Below are 19,811 nucleotides of genomic sequence, written 5' to 3'. Positions count from 1 at the left end.
TTAGCTTAGTCCTTCTTCCCCCACCGCCGCAAAATATGTGCTTTTATTTCAGTGTGGAGGTTAGAGAGGAAAACATCGTTCCCAGCAGCAGACAAGGAAATCCCATCCTTTCCGTAAAGTTCGCTCCTAGCAGGATGAATTTGGGGGTGAGGTATCGTTCCATCCCCCGTTGCAAACAGCGCTATTCTCATTTGTCTATTAATCTTTTTCCGCACTTTGCACAATAACTTCATGATCGGGATACCGCTCCAGGCTCTCCTGGGCAAGATGTAAGACCACAGGATAACGACCCCCGGCCACCTTTGCCTAATCGCCTCCAAATCCTCTATCACTTTCTTAAGCAACTGGTTATACTTCAGCAACCCAAGGTCATTGCCACCTGCGTGCAGGACCACCATGTCCGGCTTCTGCTGGACTGCCTTGTCCTGGAAGATTGTGGGCAACAGTTGACTCCACTTCAAATTCTTCCTGCCCAACCACTGAACAAAGGCCATCTGGCTGAGACCCAAGTCAGTTCCCAGACTGGAGTGTTTCGCTCTATGGCTGGCGCCAAGAACAATACTGTGGCCTGCAATTAGGACTCGGACATGCTTGCCTCCAACCAGGCCTCCTGTCAAGAAAAAAACATCGTCAGTAGATTGCAACTCCGGACAGTTCTCTTTTCCCCAGCTTTTCAGAGGTCCAACGCTCCAGAAGCCTCGCAGAGGTGTTTCCAAATTGAGACCCAATCCTAAACATACAGGCATTAAGTACCTCCAATACACCCAGCACCAGCTGCTCAAGTGTTTTCTTAGTTTCTGTCCAGAACTGGAACTTCATAAGATGATGGCCATGCGCACGAGGAATGAAAATCCCTGGAGAGTTGCCTCCACCCTCTGGATATTCCTTGATGACAGTCATCGCGCAGGGATCAGCCTCCAACCATGGGCTTAACGGCACCACCGAGCTCTTCGGTCAGTATCCGATGGTGGCCTTAGTAGAACCCCAACCTCCAAGAACACCAGACCGGGAAATCATAGGCAGGGCCAGACAACACATGAAGCGGACTGAGGCAGCCTCCTCAGGTGCTGGAATCCCGCAAAGGCCTACTGAATGCTCCTACTGAACACTTGCAAGATAGCACCATGGCTGCAGCATCTCCTCACTTCTCCACCAGAGATGCAAGGAGAAGCGGCTGTGGCTTCCAGATTCCAGACCTCTGGGGATATATCGGTGGAACCTGCAGACACGCAATTCCATAATGCAAGGTATTGGCATAGGAGTGACAAAGCCTCCCCATTTCATTTCAGGCGAGGAAATGGGACACACCACCCGATTGCAGGGCACACTCAGAATGTCCAATTTAGCTGCCAGCTGCCCTGTTCTAAATACTCCCTAGGTTGATGCTGTTAAGGCTGCATGAGAGAAGCCTGCTGGATGAGGCTAGTGTCCCATCTAGACCGGCATCCTGATCTCACAGTAGCCAACAAGATACCTAAGGGATTCCAGCAAAAATACCCTCTGCCCTCCTGTAGATTTAACATCCAAGAGGCAAGGTCAGGACCTCAGCCTGCTCATCTGACCAAAATGCAAACATTTCCTGCAGCCTGAAGCAGTGAACAATGGCAAACGAAAAGAAATCAAGCAGCAACACTCTTCTAGGCTGCATCAACAGAAGTATAGGGTCCAGATTAAGGGGAGTCCTAGTCCCACTCTATTCTGCCTTAGTCGGACCACACCTGGAATACGGTGTCCAATTCTGGGCACCAGATATAAACAAGCTGGAGCATGTGCATAAGAGGGCAACCAAGATGATCAAGAGTCTGGAAAACAAGCCATATGAGGAACGGTTGAAGGAGCTGGCCATATTTAGCCTGGGAAAGCGGAGACTGAGAGGATATATGAGAGCCATCGCCAAATATATCAAGGGCCGATTTTAAAATGCTTTCCAGTCTTTTGGCAAAGTATAAAAATCATGGGTTCTTATTTAGACGTAACACTAAGGTAAAAAGTAAAGGGACCCCTGACCATTAGGTCCAGTCGCGGATGACTCTGGTGTTGCGGCGCTCATCTTGTTTTATTGGCTGAGGGAGCCAGCGTACAGCTTCTGGGTCATGTGGCCAGCATGACTAAGCCGTTTCTGGCGAACCAGAGCAGCACATGGAAACGCCGTTTACCTTCCTGCCTGAGCGGTACCTATTTATCTACTTGCACTATGACGTGATTTCGAACTGCTAGGTTGGCAGGAACAGGGACCAAGCAACGGGAGCTCACCCCGTCGTGGGGATTCGAACTGCCAACCTTCTGATTGACAAGCCCTAGGCTCTGTGCTTTAACCCACACCGCCACCCACATCCCTAACACTAAGGTACCACGATGTACATTGCTCTTTTGGTCTCTGAGGTGCTACTGGAAGGAATTTTTTTATTTTATATTGCTCTGTGTGATTAATAAGGCGTATGGTTAACACTATTAAGTGTGAATAAAGAATAAAGTTGATTATCATGAAGGCAGAATTGTATAGGGAAGTTTTTAATGTTTATTGTTTATTATGTTTTATATTTGTCGGAAGTAGCCCAGAATGGTAACCAAGTCTGATGGATGGGATACAAATAATAAAATAAAATTGTTGTTGTTGTTGTTAGTCAGAGGTAGGTCTCGGATCTAGATCAGTTGTATGAGCTGTATGAGGAGGCCATGACTAAAGAGGCAAGACACAAAGTGTGCGATTTAAGGGGGTCACTTTATTAACTACAGCTGACTTACAAACCGCAGGCAGGAAAGGAGGCGACGTGTGGGCAGGAGTCCAAGTCTCTTGTGAGACTCCAAATCCTGTTGTGATTGGCTAAGCCTACCTTGCAGGGAGGAAGGTGGTCTCCATTGCCCTCCTCTCCCCCCACCTCACCCCTTAAGAGCGCACCCTTGGAGCCCCACACATCCAAGCAAGTGACACAGGTCAACCTCAAGAGAGATCCCTTTCCTGCCCCACAGGTCCCTCTGGAGCCGCTTAGCAACCTGAAGTGTGATTTGGGGTACTCATCAGTTCTGCGAACTTCTCCCCGTTCGCAGGAGGATATAGCTTGGCTTAGTCTTTCTTCCCCCACCGCCGCAAAATATGTGCTTCTATTTCAGTGCGGAGGTTAGAGAGGAAAATGTCGTTTCCAGCAGCAGACAAGGAAATCCCATCATTTTCGTAAAGTTCACACCTACTGGGATTAATTTGGGGGTGAGATATTACTCCGTCCCCGTTGCAAACAGCGCCATTCTCACTTGTCTATTAACATCTCTCCGCATTTGGCCTAATACCTTAATGTTTGGGATGTCGCTCCAGGCTCTCCTGGGCAAGATGTTGGACCAAAGGATAAGGGCCCCCGGCCACCTTAGCCTAATCGCCTCCAAATCCGCTACCACTTGACAAACTATATCCTCAGTCTTCATCACCCCAATTTCATTGTCCTCCGCCTGCAGAACCACCATGTCTGGCTTCTGCCGGACTGCCTTGTGGAACAAGGTGGGCAACACTTGACCACACAGCAACTTCTTCCTGTAAAACCAGTGAATAAAGGCCATCTGGCTCAAACCCAAGTCAGTTCCCAGAATGGAGCGTAGTGCTCTACGTCTGGCCCGAGAAACCACACGGTGGCCTGCGATGAGGACTTGGACACGCTTGTCTCCGTCCCAGCCACCTGTCAACAAAAAAATATCAGTAAATTGCAACTCCGGACAGTTTCCTTTCCCCCGGCTTTTCAGATGCCTAACGGTGCTTGGTAAGATGCTAAACATGACCTGTTTATATTTTGTATGCCTCTCAAAGGCATTTCCAGGTGTACTGCAGTTGGGGCCACCATAATCCTAAATGAACAGGCCCAAAGGGCCTCAAGCACAACCAGAACAAGCTGCTCAAGTGCTTTCTTAGTTTCTGTCCAGAACTGAAACTTTGGACAAAGATGGCCTTGCGCATGATGAATTAAAATCCCTGGAGAGTTGCCTCTACACTCTGCATATTCCTCGAGGAAAGTCACTGAGCAGGGATCAGCCTCCAAAGGAGCTGGAATACTGCAAAGGCACCCCGCCTGCTCCTACAGAACACTAGCAAGATAGATCCTCACTTCTCCTGTGGCAAAGAAGTGCTCCACCAGAAAAACAACAAGAAGTGGCTGTGGCTTCCAGATTACAGGGAGGTCTCACAGACCTCTTGGGATCTCTCGCTGGAACCTGGTAGTCGCGGATGTGCAATCTCAGAATGCACAGGAGTGGCAAAGCCTCCCCATTTCATGTAATAGTAACAATAATTTATTATTCACACCCTACTCATCTGACTAGGTTTCCCTAGCCATTCTGGGAGGCTTCCAGAATACATAAAAAACTTAGCAAACGAACAAACCTTAAAAGCTTCCCTATACAGAGCTGCCTTCAAAAGTCTTTTAAAAACATATAGTTGTTTATCTCCTCGACATCTGTGGGAGGGCGTTCCACAGAGCAGGCACCACTAATGAGAAGGCCCCCACCTGGTTTCCTGTAACCTCACTTCTCGCAGTGAGGGAACTGCCAGAAGGGCCTTGGCGCTGGAGACGCTCCTTCAGGTATACTGGACTGAGATTGTTTAGGGCTTTAAATTTCAGCACCAACACTTTGTGCTTTGAAGTGTATTGGGAGCCAATGTGGGTCTTTCAGGACCGGCGTTATATGGCCTTGGAGGCTGCTCCCGCTCACCAGTCTAGCTGTTGCATTCTGGATTAGTTGTAGTTTCTGAGTCACCCCATGTAGAGCGCAATGCAGTAGTCCAAGCGGAAGATAACCAGAGCATGCACCACTCTTGTGAGACAGGGCACAGGCAGAGAGGATCTCAATGGAGCTAGTAGACAGCCGCCCTGGACACAGAATTGAACTGCGCCTCTATGGACAGCTGTGAGTCCAAAATGACACCCAGGCTGCGCACTTCATTTTTCAGGGGCAGAGTTACCCCATTCAGGACCTGGGAGTCCCCCACAACTGCCCACCCTGTCAACCCAAATCAATACTTCTGTCTTGTCAGGATTCAACATTAATCCATTAGCCGCTATCCATCCTCCAACCACCTCCAGACCCTCACACAGAACTCTCACTGGTTCTGATTTGAAGGAGAGGTAGAGTTGGGCATCATCCGCATACTGAACTCCCAGCCCAACCCCCCTGATGATCTCTCCCAGCGGCTTCAAATAGATGTTGAAAAGCATGGGGGAGAGGACGGAACCGAGGCACCCAAAAGTGAGTGCCTAGGGATCTGAACATTCATCCCTCAACACCACTTTCTGGACATGGCCCAGGAGGAAGGAGCGGAACCACTGTATAACAGTGCCCCCAGCTCTCAGCCCCTCTAGACCAGGGGTGGCCAACTCCCAAGAGACTGTGATCTACCAATCTGCTCACAGAGTTAAAAACTGGCAGTGAACCCCTTTTTTGGGGTTCAGGTCAAAGTTGTTCAGCTTTTTTATGGAGGAGGTAAATTGTTTAGCTTTTTTTAGGGGAGCCACAGTTGTTCAGCTTCTTTGGGGGGAGCCAATGATCTACCAGTGATCTACCGCAGGCGTCCAGATCTACCTGTTGGACATGCCTGCTCTAGTCGGTCCAGAAGGTTGTCATGGTCAATGGTGTCAAAGGACGCTGAGAGATCCAGCAGAACTAGGAAACAGCTCTCACTTTTTTCCCTAGGCCAGTGTTTTTCAACCACTGTTCCACGGCACACTAGTGTGCCGCGAGATGTTGCCTCGTGTGCCGTGGGAAAAATTGAAAAATTCAAGAGAATTACTTTATATATAGTCAATATAGGCACAGAGTTAATTTTTTTAAACATTTTCTAATGGTGGTGTGCCTCGTGATTTTTTTCATGAAACAAGTGTGCCTTTGCCCAAAAAAGGTTGAAAAACACTGCCCTAGGCTGCTGGAGATCATCAACCAGCACGACCAAGGCAGTTTCATTCCCATAAGGCCCGAATCCCAATTGGAAGGGATCCAAATGGTCCACATCCTCCATATGTGCCTGGAGTTGTTCAGCAACCACTTGTTCAATTACCTTGCTCAAAAATGGAAGACTTCAGACTGGGCGATAGTTGGCATGATGGCTGGGCTCAAAGATAGATTTTTAATAAACAGTTTAATAACTGCTTCTTTAAGTTGGTCTGGGAAGATTTCCTCACAGAGGGAAGCATTCACCACCCTGCCCAGCCCATCGCCCAGCCCTTCCCAGCTCTCTTTTATAAGCCAGGATGGGCAAGGATCAAGGAAACAGGAGGTCAGTTTCACTCGTCCAAGCAGCCTGTCCACATCCTCAGATGTAACAGACTGGAACTGCTCCCATGCGACATGACTAGACAGAGCACTGGCACTCTCCCACCCTAAGCCTGCCACATGGTGGCGTCTACCTCCCTCCGCATCCGAGTGATTTTTATCTGCACAAAAACTTTGTCAAGTCATCACAGGAGACCTTTGCAGTCCGCACTGGACTCAGATGGTGAAGGTGCATCTGTTAAACTCCAGACCACCTGGAAGAGTCTCCTGGAACTACCGTATTTTTTGCACCATAAGACGCACTATTTTCCTCCTAAAAAGGAAGGGGGAAAGTCTGTGCGTCTGATGGAGCGAAGGCACTGGGCGGCAGCGGGATCCCTCGGCTGCCACTGCAGTTGCAAGCGGAGGGATGCCTCTGCCGCCGGAGCCATTGCTCCTGATGCTCACTCACTTCGCTGTAAAGCAAGCAAAGCGTCCGCCTGCCCCCCGCATCTGACGCTCGCAAGAGATCGGAGCCAGGACTGAGAGAGGTGCTGCGCTGCGCTGTCAAAGGCCGGCGGGGAAGCGTGGCAGATAAACAGCAGCAAGAAGAGGCTCATATGCCTAGTCCAACCAAGTCTCTGCTACACATTCCAGTTCTTTTTATATATATATCATTTTTATTAAATTTTCCACTTAAACCAATCAAAATCACATTATATATTCCGAATTATTTATATGAATATCAAATACTGCAAATAATCTGCCGATTATTATTTTTTTTGGTTGGGACTTCCCATGCTTCAAACTTGAGTTCTGATCAACATCGATTTTCCGTTGCCATCCATAGTCCTTCCGATAATTCCCATATCCTTCCTGATATTATCCTTCATTCTTTCTTTCGCAGCCTCTGAGTTGTTCCAACAAGCAAGATAAAACAAACCAAACTGTATTTCTGTGTGGATTTAATATCCATAGTTCTCCTTCATAAAATTCCAGTACCCCCTGACACACTGGTGTTTCTATCAAATCCAAAAGTCCAACTGCAAGCAGCCGCCATTTTCACTCAGTCCCGATAAAATCCAAACAAAGCGTCTGCGCAGTAACTTTTCCAAACCGGCTGCATCAAACTTACAGCAAGCCTTTCCAGGGGAGGGTTGCCAAATCAGAATGTATGTTTGCATATAATGGGATATTTTTAAAGGCTCGCCTCCCCCCATGGCTTTGAAGTTTTGCAGCCCGGTCTTCGTCATCAGCATGGCAGATTCCTAATTAAAACTGTGTCACTGCCCATAAGAGGAGGAGAAGAAGAGTTTGGATTTGATATCCCGCTTTATCACTACCCAAAGGCGTCTCAAAGCGGCTGACATTCTCCTTTCCCTTCCTCCCCCCACAACAAACCCTCTGTGAGGTGAGTGGGGCTGAGAAACTTCAAAGAAGTGTGACTAGCCCAAGGTCACCCAGCAGCTGCATGTGGAGGAGCGGAGACGCGAACCCAGTTCACCAGATTATGAGTCTACCGCTCTTAACCACTACACCACACAAAGCCAAAGAATGTCCGGGAAACCATCCAAAATCCTCTAAAAAGACATCCAGTGGTCAGGAGATTCTGTCTCTGCCAATATCAACAAATAAGGGACGGTACTGCTGCTATATATTTTCATTTCCACACAGTTTATAGTTTTGGAGCCAAATTATGCCCATGAATATCAAACTACCAGTCTTTCAAATCTTGCTTGTTATAAATGATGAAAGCGGCTCTTCTAGGTTTTTTTTTTGCCCATTAATGTAATATAATAAAAACAAATACAATAACAGAGATTAGGCTCCCCTCTATTTCCATTCCATTCCCACATACCGATTAGATGTTGAATCTTCTTCCTCTTGATCTTTCTTAGCATCTCAGTGGCTGGGTTGTTTAGCAAAGTATTTTCCTCCTTCTTGTTTGAAGCATGTCCAAATCTTATATCCAATTTTTCATTTTAAGAATTGGAACTCATGTGCCGCAGAGATAGCGTCCAGGAGAGCCGGACCCTCTCGGGGAGTTTCCATCCTGGCCCCCCAGACCCTCCTTCCTTCGGAATTTGGAGCCAAGTTAATGGGCAGCTGCAGATGAGGCAGTGTCTTTCCTTACCCCTGGGAAGATTTGAGAGGCTGATTACTCCCACCTCAGCCTCTACCCCGTGAGAGTCGGAGCGATGGAATGTTCAGCCATCATCTGCTGTGCACAAGGGGAAGTTCTGTTACACATTCCAGTTCAAGTCCTCCATCCACGATCAAGTCATGGAGGGCAGTGGTCTTCTGGATCATTCAGCTGGCATAGAACAGCAGCACCTTAAGGTCATATGTTGATACCTGTAACCTTCTGGTCAGGACCAGACCTGGAAGCAGGGATAGTCTCCAAACAACGAGTAAACCTGCCCCCTCGGTTTATGTTCATTTTTCAAATGGTCTACTCCTTCCCCTGCTCACCTCCCTAATATTCTTAACAGGGTCTCTTCTTCAGTCTTCAAGTGGGAAGGCAGGAAAAGGCCCTCCTTTCCTTCCACTCTGCAGTTTTAATCTGAAATCTTAGGCAAAGTATTGCACCTAGAGCTCAGAAACTGCTTGCGCTAATGAAATTCCCTAGAACAATGGGAGCTTGGAACACTGTGCCTATCCCATAACAAAACTACCACCCAAGGCTACCTGCATCCTAAATGGCTCACCAATTCATTATAAGCCCTCAATATTATGCCCATGTACTTCATCAGGCCAAACTGCGGGAGGCAGTGAAGGATAGGCGTGCCTGGCGTGCTCTGGTCCATGGGGTCACGAAGAGTCGGACACGACTGAACGACTGAACAGCAGCAACTTCATCAGGACTCTTCCTTTATTGGGCCGTTTCTCCATATCGCTCCACCAGGTGTCAAAAATCCTGCTGGCCAGGTTGACTCATTTTTCTGTTTTGCATTCTCATTTTGTATTTTTCATGTTGTGAGGTGCCTTTGATCTTTGAATGAAGGGTGGCATACAAATTTAATAAATAAATTTCTATACATCTTTTTCTTTTTATTTCCTCATTCACATTCTCTTTGATTTTATTCATGTGTCCTGCTACCCTAAATATAGAGACCACCTATAAGTAAACATAGATTTTTAAAATGTGTGTGTGTGTGTGTTTCTGTTGCTTGCTTGCGTAAACATTGCAATCTGCTTTTAGTTATTTTGGTAAGAAAGTGACAAATATGTTTAATAAGAAAAAAACACAAATAACTCAAGAGAGGACAAACACACCCACAAACTCCCCTTTTCATATTTACTCATTGGTGGCAGACAGTAAAGGATATCCAGGCCCACTCGAGGCCTCCCCGTATGGGATACCTGTCATAACTGGATCCACCTTCTTACCTGACTGCACCCATTTGACTTTCTGTCGGTCTGGGTGGCTGCACAAAGTTCTCCTCGCACATCTCCTGGCTGCACCAGTAACGTCTCTTCAGTCAGCTCTGTCCCATCCTTTGGTACCTCCCCCTAAATTGGCTGTGGCAATGGCCAAATTTGCATAATCCCTTCTCCCCAGCAACAGGAGCCCCGTGGGCCCCGCTCCAAGCCAGCCAGCCCCACCACTATGTAGGTGGGTGCCAGATTCTCCTCACCTGCAGGTATCTCCGCTGGAAGATTCTGCTTCGGAGGTCTTGCATCTTTCTTCTGAAGCCATGGCACGGTGGACAAGGTTGAGGGAGTTAAGTCCCCTTTACTACCTGAGGCCCCCGGTCTTTCCACGCATGCTGCAATATCAAGCAAAGGTGGTTTAGTAGGCGTTCTATTTGATTTGGAAGGTTTCTTACTCGCTACCCACTCCGTGGCCTCCCGCAGACCTCATGTCTCGGCCTCCCTCCTCTTCGAAAGAAGAATCCTGAGGCTGTTTGGTGGTCTGCTTTTGAGCATTGCCCTTGCCTCCCTTGCCTCCTGCTCCCTTCTCGAGATGCCATCACAATCCCTCTACTATGCAAGTAACTGCAGGAGGGGGCCTACACAGGTCCTACTCCAACCCACAAACAAACTGGATAATTAAGCATTAACCTGAGGCCTTTTGCAAGAAAAGCAAGTGCCTTCTCTCTCATTTTAGTTTTACGTCAGGGGTTTGTATGCAGGTGCCTAGCTTCTCCAAGAATATCTACATTACAGCCATGGCCCTAAACCTGGGTAGCTAATTTCTGGCACTCCAGATGTTGCTGGACTTCAACTCCCAACAGCCCTGGCCAGCAAGGCAAAGAAGTGAGGATGATGGGAGTTGCAATTGAGCATCATCTGAGGAGGCCAAATTAGCCACTTTAAGGTGCGAGTACTCTTCTAGTCTTCTCTGAACCCCAAGAACTAATCAGTGCTAGAGCCAGAATTTAGGAAGCTCAGTTGCTCACAATCAGCAATAGAACTCCTAATGCCTCGTTGTTGTTGTTCAGTCGTGTTCGACTTTTTGTGACTCCATGGACCAGAGCACACCAGGCACCCCTATCCTCCACTGCCTCCTGCAGTTTGGCCAAACTCATTAACAACTGATAAACACAACAATAAGGTAAGTTAAAATTGAGAGAATATTATGAGATAAAACCACATTTGAATGTTTGGCTACAATATTTCCAAATTAATTAAAGATTTCAAAAAGATATGAAAATTGGAGATAAATATTATTAGTGGGTAAAAGCAAATATAAAAAACCTATATGAATTGTTATTAGTATGGGAAACAAAATATGGGCAGATAAAAGAAGTAATGATTAGATGGCCACAAGATTTGGGGAAAACAATAATGTTAGAAAGATGGGAAAGATTATGGAAAAGGGATGCAAATTTTACGCCAAATTATGATTTGAAAGAAAACGTATTTAAAATGCAATATAGGTGGTATTTAACCCCGGTGAAACTAGCGAAAATATACAAAGGTAGCACTAATATATGTTGGAGGTGCCATAAAGAAATTGGAACATTCCTACACATTTGGTGGCAATGTAATGAAATCAAAAAATTCTGATTCAGCAACCCCAGGTAAATGGACGGCCCTGGCGTAGTGAGAGACACAGGGCTGATGTTTTGACTGGAGCTACAAGATCCTGTCTCTGGAGTGGGAGTCCAGAGATGAAGGTGAGAAGATTTCTGAAGACACAAGTGGAAGAAAATCAAAATTGCGAAATGGAGTTGCTGGGAGAGGAGAGTTGGTGCCTCTTGAGGCTCCCAAGGAGGAGATTTATAAACTATAAGATGACACTGAACAAGGACAACAGAGGGGAATGTAAAGATGAATGGTGGGGGGGCATGGGAGAGAGCAGAAAAATGGTAAGAAGGGGAATAGGGTGAAAATGATAAAAATTGAATTAGGACGGATTTATGGTACCCTGAAGATAGCGTGTTAAGACTTTAGGATTTTGATGTTAAGTTTTAAGACTTTGATGTTACGATTTTGGGAATTTTGAATTAGTGAAGAGATATGTAACTGACTAATAGCAGCAGTTTAAGTGAAAAGAAGTATAAGATTGATTTAAGAATTATTTCATGATACTATAAGATGTTAAGTTTTTATGATAGTGTAAAAGGTTGGATAATGAATTGTAATGTTATAAATGGATGTTACCAAAGTATATTAGTATTGAAGGCAGAGGAGGGAAAGCGGGGGAGGTCCCTTTAGAAGACCAGAAACTAGATTTCGTTAAGTAGTAAGAGATAGATTGGTGTTCCAGTTTAGGTATGTATTGGTTTTGGTTTTGTTCTAATTGTTCTCTTTGTCGATTGTGTTTATGTAATGTGTTTTTTATTGTGTTAATGTTGGTGTTTATGTTATGTTATGTTTTTTTCTTGTTTTATTGGAAAATAATAAAAATCTTATTAAAAAAAAAAAGAAATCAAAAAATTCTGGGAAGAAATTGAAAAAGAATTGAAAAAGATACTTAAATACTCCTTCAGAAAAGACCCAGAAATATTCTTATTAGGAATGTTAAATGAGGAAATTAAAGAAAAATATAAATGTACAATGATGTATGCAACTGCAGCCGCTAGACTCTTAATCGCAAAAAATGGAAAAACGATATAGTACCAAGAAAGGAAGATTGGCAAATCAAATTGATAACATATCAAAACTTAGCAAAAAAAACAACCAGGAATATCTGACCGAAAAATAGACAAAGATTGGAAAATGTTTAAAGAATATTTAGCAAATTTTGTAGACAAAGTCGAACTTCTAGCAGACGGGTGAAGGGCTCAAAAAATAATTAAAAGAAAAAAGGAAATATATAGGTATACATAAGAACTACAATATATAAACCACAATCAAGAAAAAGGCTAGAAGTTAACATAGGGTGGTGGGAGGGGGGGACTTGCTTGTATTTATGTTCTCTACATTTATGTTTATTTTATGTTTGTTTTTGTTTTCTGTATTTTCTTGCATTTTGAAATAAAGACTTATTTAAATGCAAAAAAAAAGAAAGAAAGAGGAATCCAGAGCTTGGTTGGAAAAGACCATGTTTTTCTCGTTGGCAGCTTCCTAGCTGTTTGGGTGTCCAGCTTTCCCACGAGATCAGACTTCAGAGATTCAGAATGTTTTGTGATCCCCTCACTGCGGCTGTTCACTTTCCCAACCCATGTAGTACTCAAAGTGCCACGGCTCCTTAAGGAAGCATCCCTCTCCCTTGGCATCTTCAGGTACCCTATGCACAATACCCAGCAGCACCACTATAGTTCTTCCCAACGTCCAAGCTGGGCTGACGCCTCACCAATGGAAGCTATAGGAGCTCCAAGAGACCAGAACAGATGTTCTTCAGCCATATGTCAATGACCTTGTCTGAGAGATTGGAAGCCACCTTCCATGTAGTTCTGACCGATCAAAATAAATGCCTGGCTGCTGAATGACACCCCAGCCACGGGACTTCACAAAGAACGCGATCGCCCTGATTTTTCCCCGTGCGCGATTAATCTTTGCGCACTGATGTCTTTCCAACAAAGCCTCTGCAACAGATCAGGCCAGATGATCTCAGCTCCTGGGAACTGCTCACTGCACCAGACCAAGTCCCTCTGTATGTTTCAGGTGATATCTATGCCTTTCTGGGTGCCCAAGTTATTATCGCCCAGCTGCAGGAGAATAACATCTGGAGGGCCGCTGCCTGCTGCCAAAGCAGGGGCACCAGTCGCTCCCAATTCATGTCCTCCTAACCCAGCCACATGACGTGCAGCCTGTGACCCAGCCCAAGGTGGGATCCTCTCCCAGACGCCAGAATGCACTTCCTTGCACAGCACAAAACTGTGTCCAGAAAACTTTAAGGGCAGGGGCTGCAACCAAACAGAAACAAAGTCAACATGATGCCACCACTGATGCCTCCAAGTACCCCTTTGAGTACAGCCTATGTAGCTCAGTTGGTAGGCCATGAGGCTCTTGATCTCTGGTGCATTTACAATCCTCTTCAACTGCAGACAAGATCCCTGCACCCTAGAAGCAACAGCACAGGTGTGTTCACCACTACCAGAGAAGCCGGATGGATCTCAGGGCAGTCCTCAACTTGATCAGGGTTTGTGCTACACATGCAAGCTTCTCTTCCATTATATCACCAATGCAAGTCTTGACGGAGACCTCCAACACAGAACAGCTTCCCTCTACAGCCAGACCCACCCTCAGCCCCTTTCCCAACAATTCCTCACCTGAGCAAGAAGGAGCGACTCCTGGCACCACTCTCTGACTGCTCTCCTGCTTCTTTTCTTCTCTTCCTGCAGGAATACATAACTGGGGGCTGGGGCCAGCCACACCTGGGCTTCCCTGCACACATGAGACCTCTTGGGAGGCTAAGACAGTTTGCACCACCTGTGTTGCAACCAGCTGCATCAGGGAGACAAGGGATAGGGATGCTGGATCGATCTGCACAGGAGGAAGTGGTGTCAAGCTCGTTCCTTGGGTGAGTCCAGCACCCACTGCGCTTCCAGACTGCAGCAGTGACAGTGCCTGCATGACACTTTGTTCTGCAAGAGGCCTCAACGCCAAGCGCAACAGATCTTCACGTTGCCGGTCACCTTGTTCCTGCGTTGCTGCCTCCATCGTGGCCAGCTCCTGATGGCCAGGATTGGTCTGCAGTGGATGCTCTGAACTTCCTGCTTCTGCAGAGGAGGCTAAGGAGGGGGAGAAAAAGCAATGGCTCATTATTATTATTATTATTATTATTATTATTATTATTATTAGCAGTAGTATTTATTAAATTGGTATACCGCCCACCATCCATACATCTCAGGGCGGTTCACAACATAAAAATACAAGATTAAAAACCCAAAAGATACAAAACAAAAACAAGGACAAAATGGAACCAATACCCCCCACCTGCCTGCAGTTCATCAACGCTCTATTGCAGCAACTACAGGTCTACCTTTGGCAACAATACAGTGGTATCTCTGGTTGCAAACGGGATCCGTGCCAAAGCCCCATTTCCAAACTGAAAGGTCTGCAATCTGAAGTTCATCAACGCTCTATTGCAACAACTTCAGGTCTACCTTTGGCAACAATACTGCAGGGAAGCAGCAGAGTATCTCCTCTGATCCTGCGTCAAAGCTGAATTTGCAACAAAGTTCTACCCTGCATAGCATGAGTGAAAGAGGATCATTGTACTAAGCAACTGTAAAAACTACGAAGTTGGTGTGGGAAACTCCAGAGCAGGGAATTGGCTGAGATCAACCAACATCCCCTTTTGAAATGGGTTGCAGAGTCACTCACAGAATCCAATACAGGAACAAGCTTGGTCTTCTTGGCAGGGATTATATTGATACAATGACAAAACCGGCGGGGGGGGGGGGGGACGACCCAGAACAGAACAAACTATTCACTGAGCCAAAGCCACTGCACCACATCTGCCATTATCACACACATAATGCTGTTTACCAAAAACCGAAGCCCAGTCACTGAAGCATCTGTAACATCCACCTTACCTGGAGATGTAGTTGATGTTCCCAGTTTTCTCTTCTGGCTAGAAGGCATTTGAGAACTCAAGCTGGGGGAGCACGGTCGCTTTGAAGCCCTGGACCTACATCTGGGTTTCTCAGATTGTGACCAAGTCTGACTCAAGGCATGGCCAGGGACTGAGTGTTGTGAAGCGTTCGGGTTAGAAGTGGTAGAGCATGGCATTGGAATATGTTTTTCCTTCTTGTCACCTTCATGTCTGCAAGAGGCAGAAAAAAACAGGATTTGAATGACTTTTCTTTCTCAAATGTAAAAGAAGAAATCAAATAATAATAAATCTTTAATACGGTTGAAGACCAGCAAAACAGTTAACAATTCAATTCATAGATACAGTAATGTCTATATACTTCATTAGGAGCGGCTCAATCAACTCCTTCCTCGTGTCGCGGTGCAATGTGCAATGTAGAAGGACATGCCCAATAGATTCAATCTCGTTATCACTAGGGCATAACCTCTGATCTATCGGTGTCTGATGGTATCTGCTGGCTAGTAACGCCGAGGGCAGGGCGTTAAATCAGGCCCTAGAGAATGCGAGCAAAAATCAAATCTGCCAAGATGTTGCTTTTGCAAACAGAAATCAACTAGAAGTAGGAACTCTTAGAGTTAAAGCTAAAAGCATCAAAAGCCTACAAAATACAGTTGTGCTGTTTAATAAACATTTAATTCCTTAAAGATTAAAAAACAAAGAGAGAGGGGCACTTGGTAAGCTCTCTTCCCCCCCCAAAAAAAATCATCTCTGCACTTTGACCGCTCCAAGCTGATGGGCCTGCTGCACCCAATGGTTAAAGGAACTCAGATGCTGGCAACAGAATGCCCAGCTTCATATCAGAAAATTATGGCTGCCACCTGCACAGGGAATGGCTACCTGCCCGCTAGTGGCTTAGCTCCAGTGGAACCCACAGCTGCTCAGCCAGCTTGCCCCTAGAGCCTTAGAACAAAGACACGAGGGCCTGCAGCCTGAGTTAAACAGCTCCTACATGTACAACCCATAACCTGGGGTGGAAAATGTTGGGAATTTCATTCCTCCATGCTGCAGATGTGTGGGATTGTTATCATCACATGTCTTTGCTGTGCGTTCCAGCACTGATTGTTGGGAGTCCTGGGAACGAAAGCTCAGATACACTTTTCCGTTCCATGTTGCTTTTGCTTTCACTCTTCTCTCCGTGGAAGAAAGAGAGGAGCCATGTTTCCTTTGTTTGGTTACGAATGATTTTGTACATAATACACTGTAAACTAGGCTTAGATGTCACTCCTCAAAGCTCAGCTTCTGTTAGGACTCTGCTAGTGTCGTGTGCTCATGTCCTTGGGTATGGGCCACATCAGCGCGATGGGAAACAGGAGTGATGAATCAAACCGGGAAGAGCTGCGTTGGGAGAGAGGCATTGGCCTTGGCTTTTCCCAACATAAAACATTATGCAGGGGTGGGTGGGTACTTTTCCCACAAAACTGCTTTTTGTTACGTAGTTCCTAAGCAACAGTGAACAGGGGCCAACTGGCTTGTGTATCAAATAGGGGCCAAGGCTTGTGTATCAAATAGTTCAGATGTATAGATGCAGCCACATAATTGCCTAATTGCCAAGTAGTTTGTCTGGAACTCAGGCTAAGCCACTGAGGGGCAGAAACAATGATATGCAGTCATACCTTGGAAGTTGAACAGAATCCGTACTGGAAGTTGGTTTGAATTACAAAACGTTCAGAAACCAAAGCACGGCCTCTAATTGGCTGCAGGAAGCTCCTGCATTCAAGACCTAATCTGTTCAAAAACCAAGGTACGGATGTATTTGCATTCTTCCTTCCATTGAGGCATTCATGAGCTTTTGTAGCTGATCTAAGATATATGTATGCCATCTTAACTTGTCTGCTGTTTGGCACTGAGCAAGAATGTCAATTCTTGTGACAGTTTTAAATACAATGAAAGACCAGAATTAGATCACAGATGACTTTCTTGGGCATCAGAAAATGTCCCAGTGCAGCATGCCCTGATGCATATTTCCCTTTCAAAAGCCACAGAACACAAGATGAGATGCCACTGAGCTTCAGCCTTCTTCCCTGGTCCAGCTCCATAATCAGCCTACAGACCATTTATATATGAAACAGAACCTAGAGCAGGCACTGTTCCTTCAAAGGTGAGCTCCCACAACTTCCTTGGCTGAGATTTGTGACCAGGCATGTAAGCAATGGCTCTGTTGCTTTTAGCAAAGTCCTGAGGTACCCAGGCAGTCATTGTCAAACCATTTCAAATCCTCAATCTATTCCCAATAAATTAAAATGAAAGGCCTTACTGCTGGCGTAGCTGATCACATTTCTCAGAGTGTGCAGTAGTGCTCACGTGCAGATTCCACTCCTACAGGGAGGAAGGGAAGAAATCAGGATGAGAACACAAAAAAGCCTGGCTGCTAGATGAGAATCAAGTGCCACCTAGTCCAGCATCCCATCTCCTGCGGCAGTCAGCCTGATGCTTCTGAATAACGCACAAAAGGGCTGTCCTCTGCTGCTGCTTCTCCCACCAGCAATTGTTTTAAAATAACTACTAGCATTATATACATATTTTATATAAAAATAAAACACTAAGTTCCATTTAGTGATACGCCCAATACCCATTGATGGGGCTTCCATCTATAAAAGTGCATAATCTCGTCATTTAAGGTCAAGAGCGTCCGTGGTAGTGTTCAAAACTAGCCAGGTGCCAAGCACATTTTGCACCTGGCTATCAGACACTTACAACCAAGTGGAGATGCCCGGATGCCAGGATGGCACCTGACGTCTCCACAACCTGGAGGTGCCTGCCTGGGGATCCTTGGATGACGATAGTTTTCACACACTAACACCACATCCTGTAGAATTCTATCAGTTATATTTTGGCCCATGACACCATTCAGAAAAGGAGGTAGGAATAGGCCGGTATATATGTGGACTGTCCCTGCATCAAGTGATTTTTCTTCTTTAAGTTCTCAAAGTTGTGAACCTGGCTCAAGGTTGTTACTTGAGCTAGCCAGATGTTTAACTGAGAATCAATCAGTCAGCCCACCTTTTGAAAAATACTTTAGATCCACCTGGCCCCAAAATGACAACTGGACATTCTGTTTTAGCAACTGCAACCTTGGTTTAAGGAGCCATCTGTCACCTAGCTTATATATCAGACTTTCAACAGCAGAGTAGAACTACGCACTCACCCACCCTTAAATCCGGTGTATGAGTTTAATACTGGACAATGTTCAATATTGTGCAATGCATTTAATATTCAAATAGACAACAGCAGCTCAAAGTTAGATAAGACAGAGTCTTCTATCATTCTTATGTTACATTCTAACACTATAATTAATGCTTCCTTTACCAATGTTTCTGACTAGACTTCAACCTTAATCCACTGTCCACTTTAGGTGCAACTTCCTTTCATCCCAGAAGCTACTAGAGCAAGTTTAATTATAGGCAGAGGAAGCAGCATAGGGAACTAGGAATCCAAAGCGAAATGAGAACATGTCTATCATAAGGAAGCTTTTACAGGTGAAACCTGCAGGAATAGCCAGTCACATTGTGCAAATCAGACACACACAGTATTTATTCCCAAGCTTCTTGAATGTTGGACATCTTACGGGAATAAAATCGACAGCTATCCAGAAGTCAATTAAATCTAGTACATAGAACACATTGTGTACAAATGTATGTAATCATGGGGGGGGGGGAGTAACTCACCTTCAAATGTCTACATTTCATATTACACAGAGAACACACATGTGGAAATATTCTCGGAGATGCAGCATAGTAGTCATTCATCATCGACGGAGTTGGCAATGTCCTCAGCTTCTGGGCATCCGACTTGTTGGGTGGTTCTTCTGCCACATCAGATTTGGCTGGAGGTTGCCGGTCTCCTTGTTCCTGTGTTGCTGCCTCCTTCTTGGGCAGCTCCTGATGGCCAGGAATTGTCTGCAGTGGATGCTCTGACTTGTTCGGTGGTTGTTCTGCAACATCAGATTTGGCTGGAGGTTGCCAGGAGCTTCCAGCTTCTGCAGACGACGCTAAAGAGGGGGAGAAAAAGCAAGGGCTCATCATTACTATTATTATTAGCATTAGTATTTATTAAATTGGTATAGCGCCCTCCATCCATACATCTCAGGGCAGTTCACAACATAAAAATACAAGATGAAAAACCCAAAAGATACAAAATAAAAACAAGAACAAAATGGAACCAATACCCCCCACCTCCCTGCACTTCATCAACGCTCTATTGCAACAACTTGAGGTCCAGCTTTGGCAACAATACTGAAAGGTCCGCAATCTGAAGCACCCAATCTGCACACGCGTGCAGCACTATTTAGCACTTCTCTGCACGCTGAAAACCGGAAGCAACCTGTTCTGGTACTTCCGAGTGTGGCGCGTTCGTAACCCGTGGCGAATGCAACCTGCAGCTAATGCAACCCAAGGTATAACTGAACAGCTGTGAAGCAGCAGAGTATCTCCCCTGATCCTTAGTCACAGCTGAATTTGCAACAAAGTTCTACCCTGCATAGCATGAGCAAAAGAGGATCATTGTACAGTGGACGCTCGAGTTGCGAACGCGATCCATGCGGGAGGCGCGTTCACAACCCCCAGCGTCCGCAACCCCCAGCACCGCATCTGCATAT

General features: G+C 45.7%; 1 protein-coding gene across 4 annotated transcripts in view; it reads right to left on the bottom strand.

Annotated features, from left to right (window-relative positions):
* LOC117053410 overlaps window positions 1–19,811 on the bottom strand; it is a 45,375-nt gene that overhangs the window by 12,223 nt on the left and 13,341 nt on the right. For 2 of the 4 annotated variants that reach the window (XM_033161114.1, XM_033161115.1), the window contains exons 6-10: window positions 18,883–19,205; window positions 17,472–17,533; window positions 15,159–15,388; window positions 13,890–14,351; window positions 9,864–9,995 (exon numbers count right to left, since the gene is read on the bottom strand). In XM_033161114.1, coding sequence (XP_033017005.1) covers window positions 9,864–9,995; window positions 13,890–14,351; window positions 15,159–15,388; window positions 17,472–17,533; window positions 18,883–19,205 — 1,209 coding nt within the window. The remainder of the gene's footprint in view (window positions 1–9,863; window positions 9,996–13,889; window positions 14,352–15,158; window positions 15,389–17,471; window positions 17,534–18,882; window positions 19,206–19,811) is intronic. The other 2 variants (XM_033161117.1, XM_033161116.1) reach the window with 1 other exon arrangement.

The sequence above is a fragment of the Lacerta agilis genome, chromosome 9 (assembly GCF_009819535.1).
Source record: "Lacerta agilis isolate rLacAgi1 chromosome 9, rLacAgi1.pri, whole genome shotgun sequence".
Taxonomy (NCBI): domain Eukaryota; kingdom Metazoa; phylum Chordata; class Lepidosauria; order Squamata; family Lacertidae; genus Lacerta; species Lacerta agilis.
This window is presented reverse-complemented; position numbering and strand designations above follow the sequence as displayed.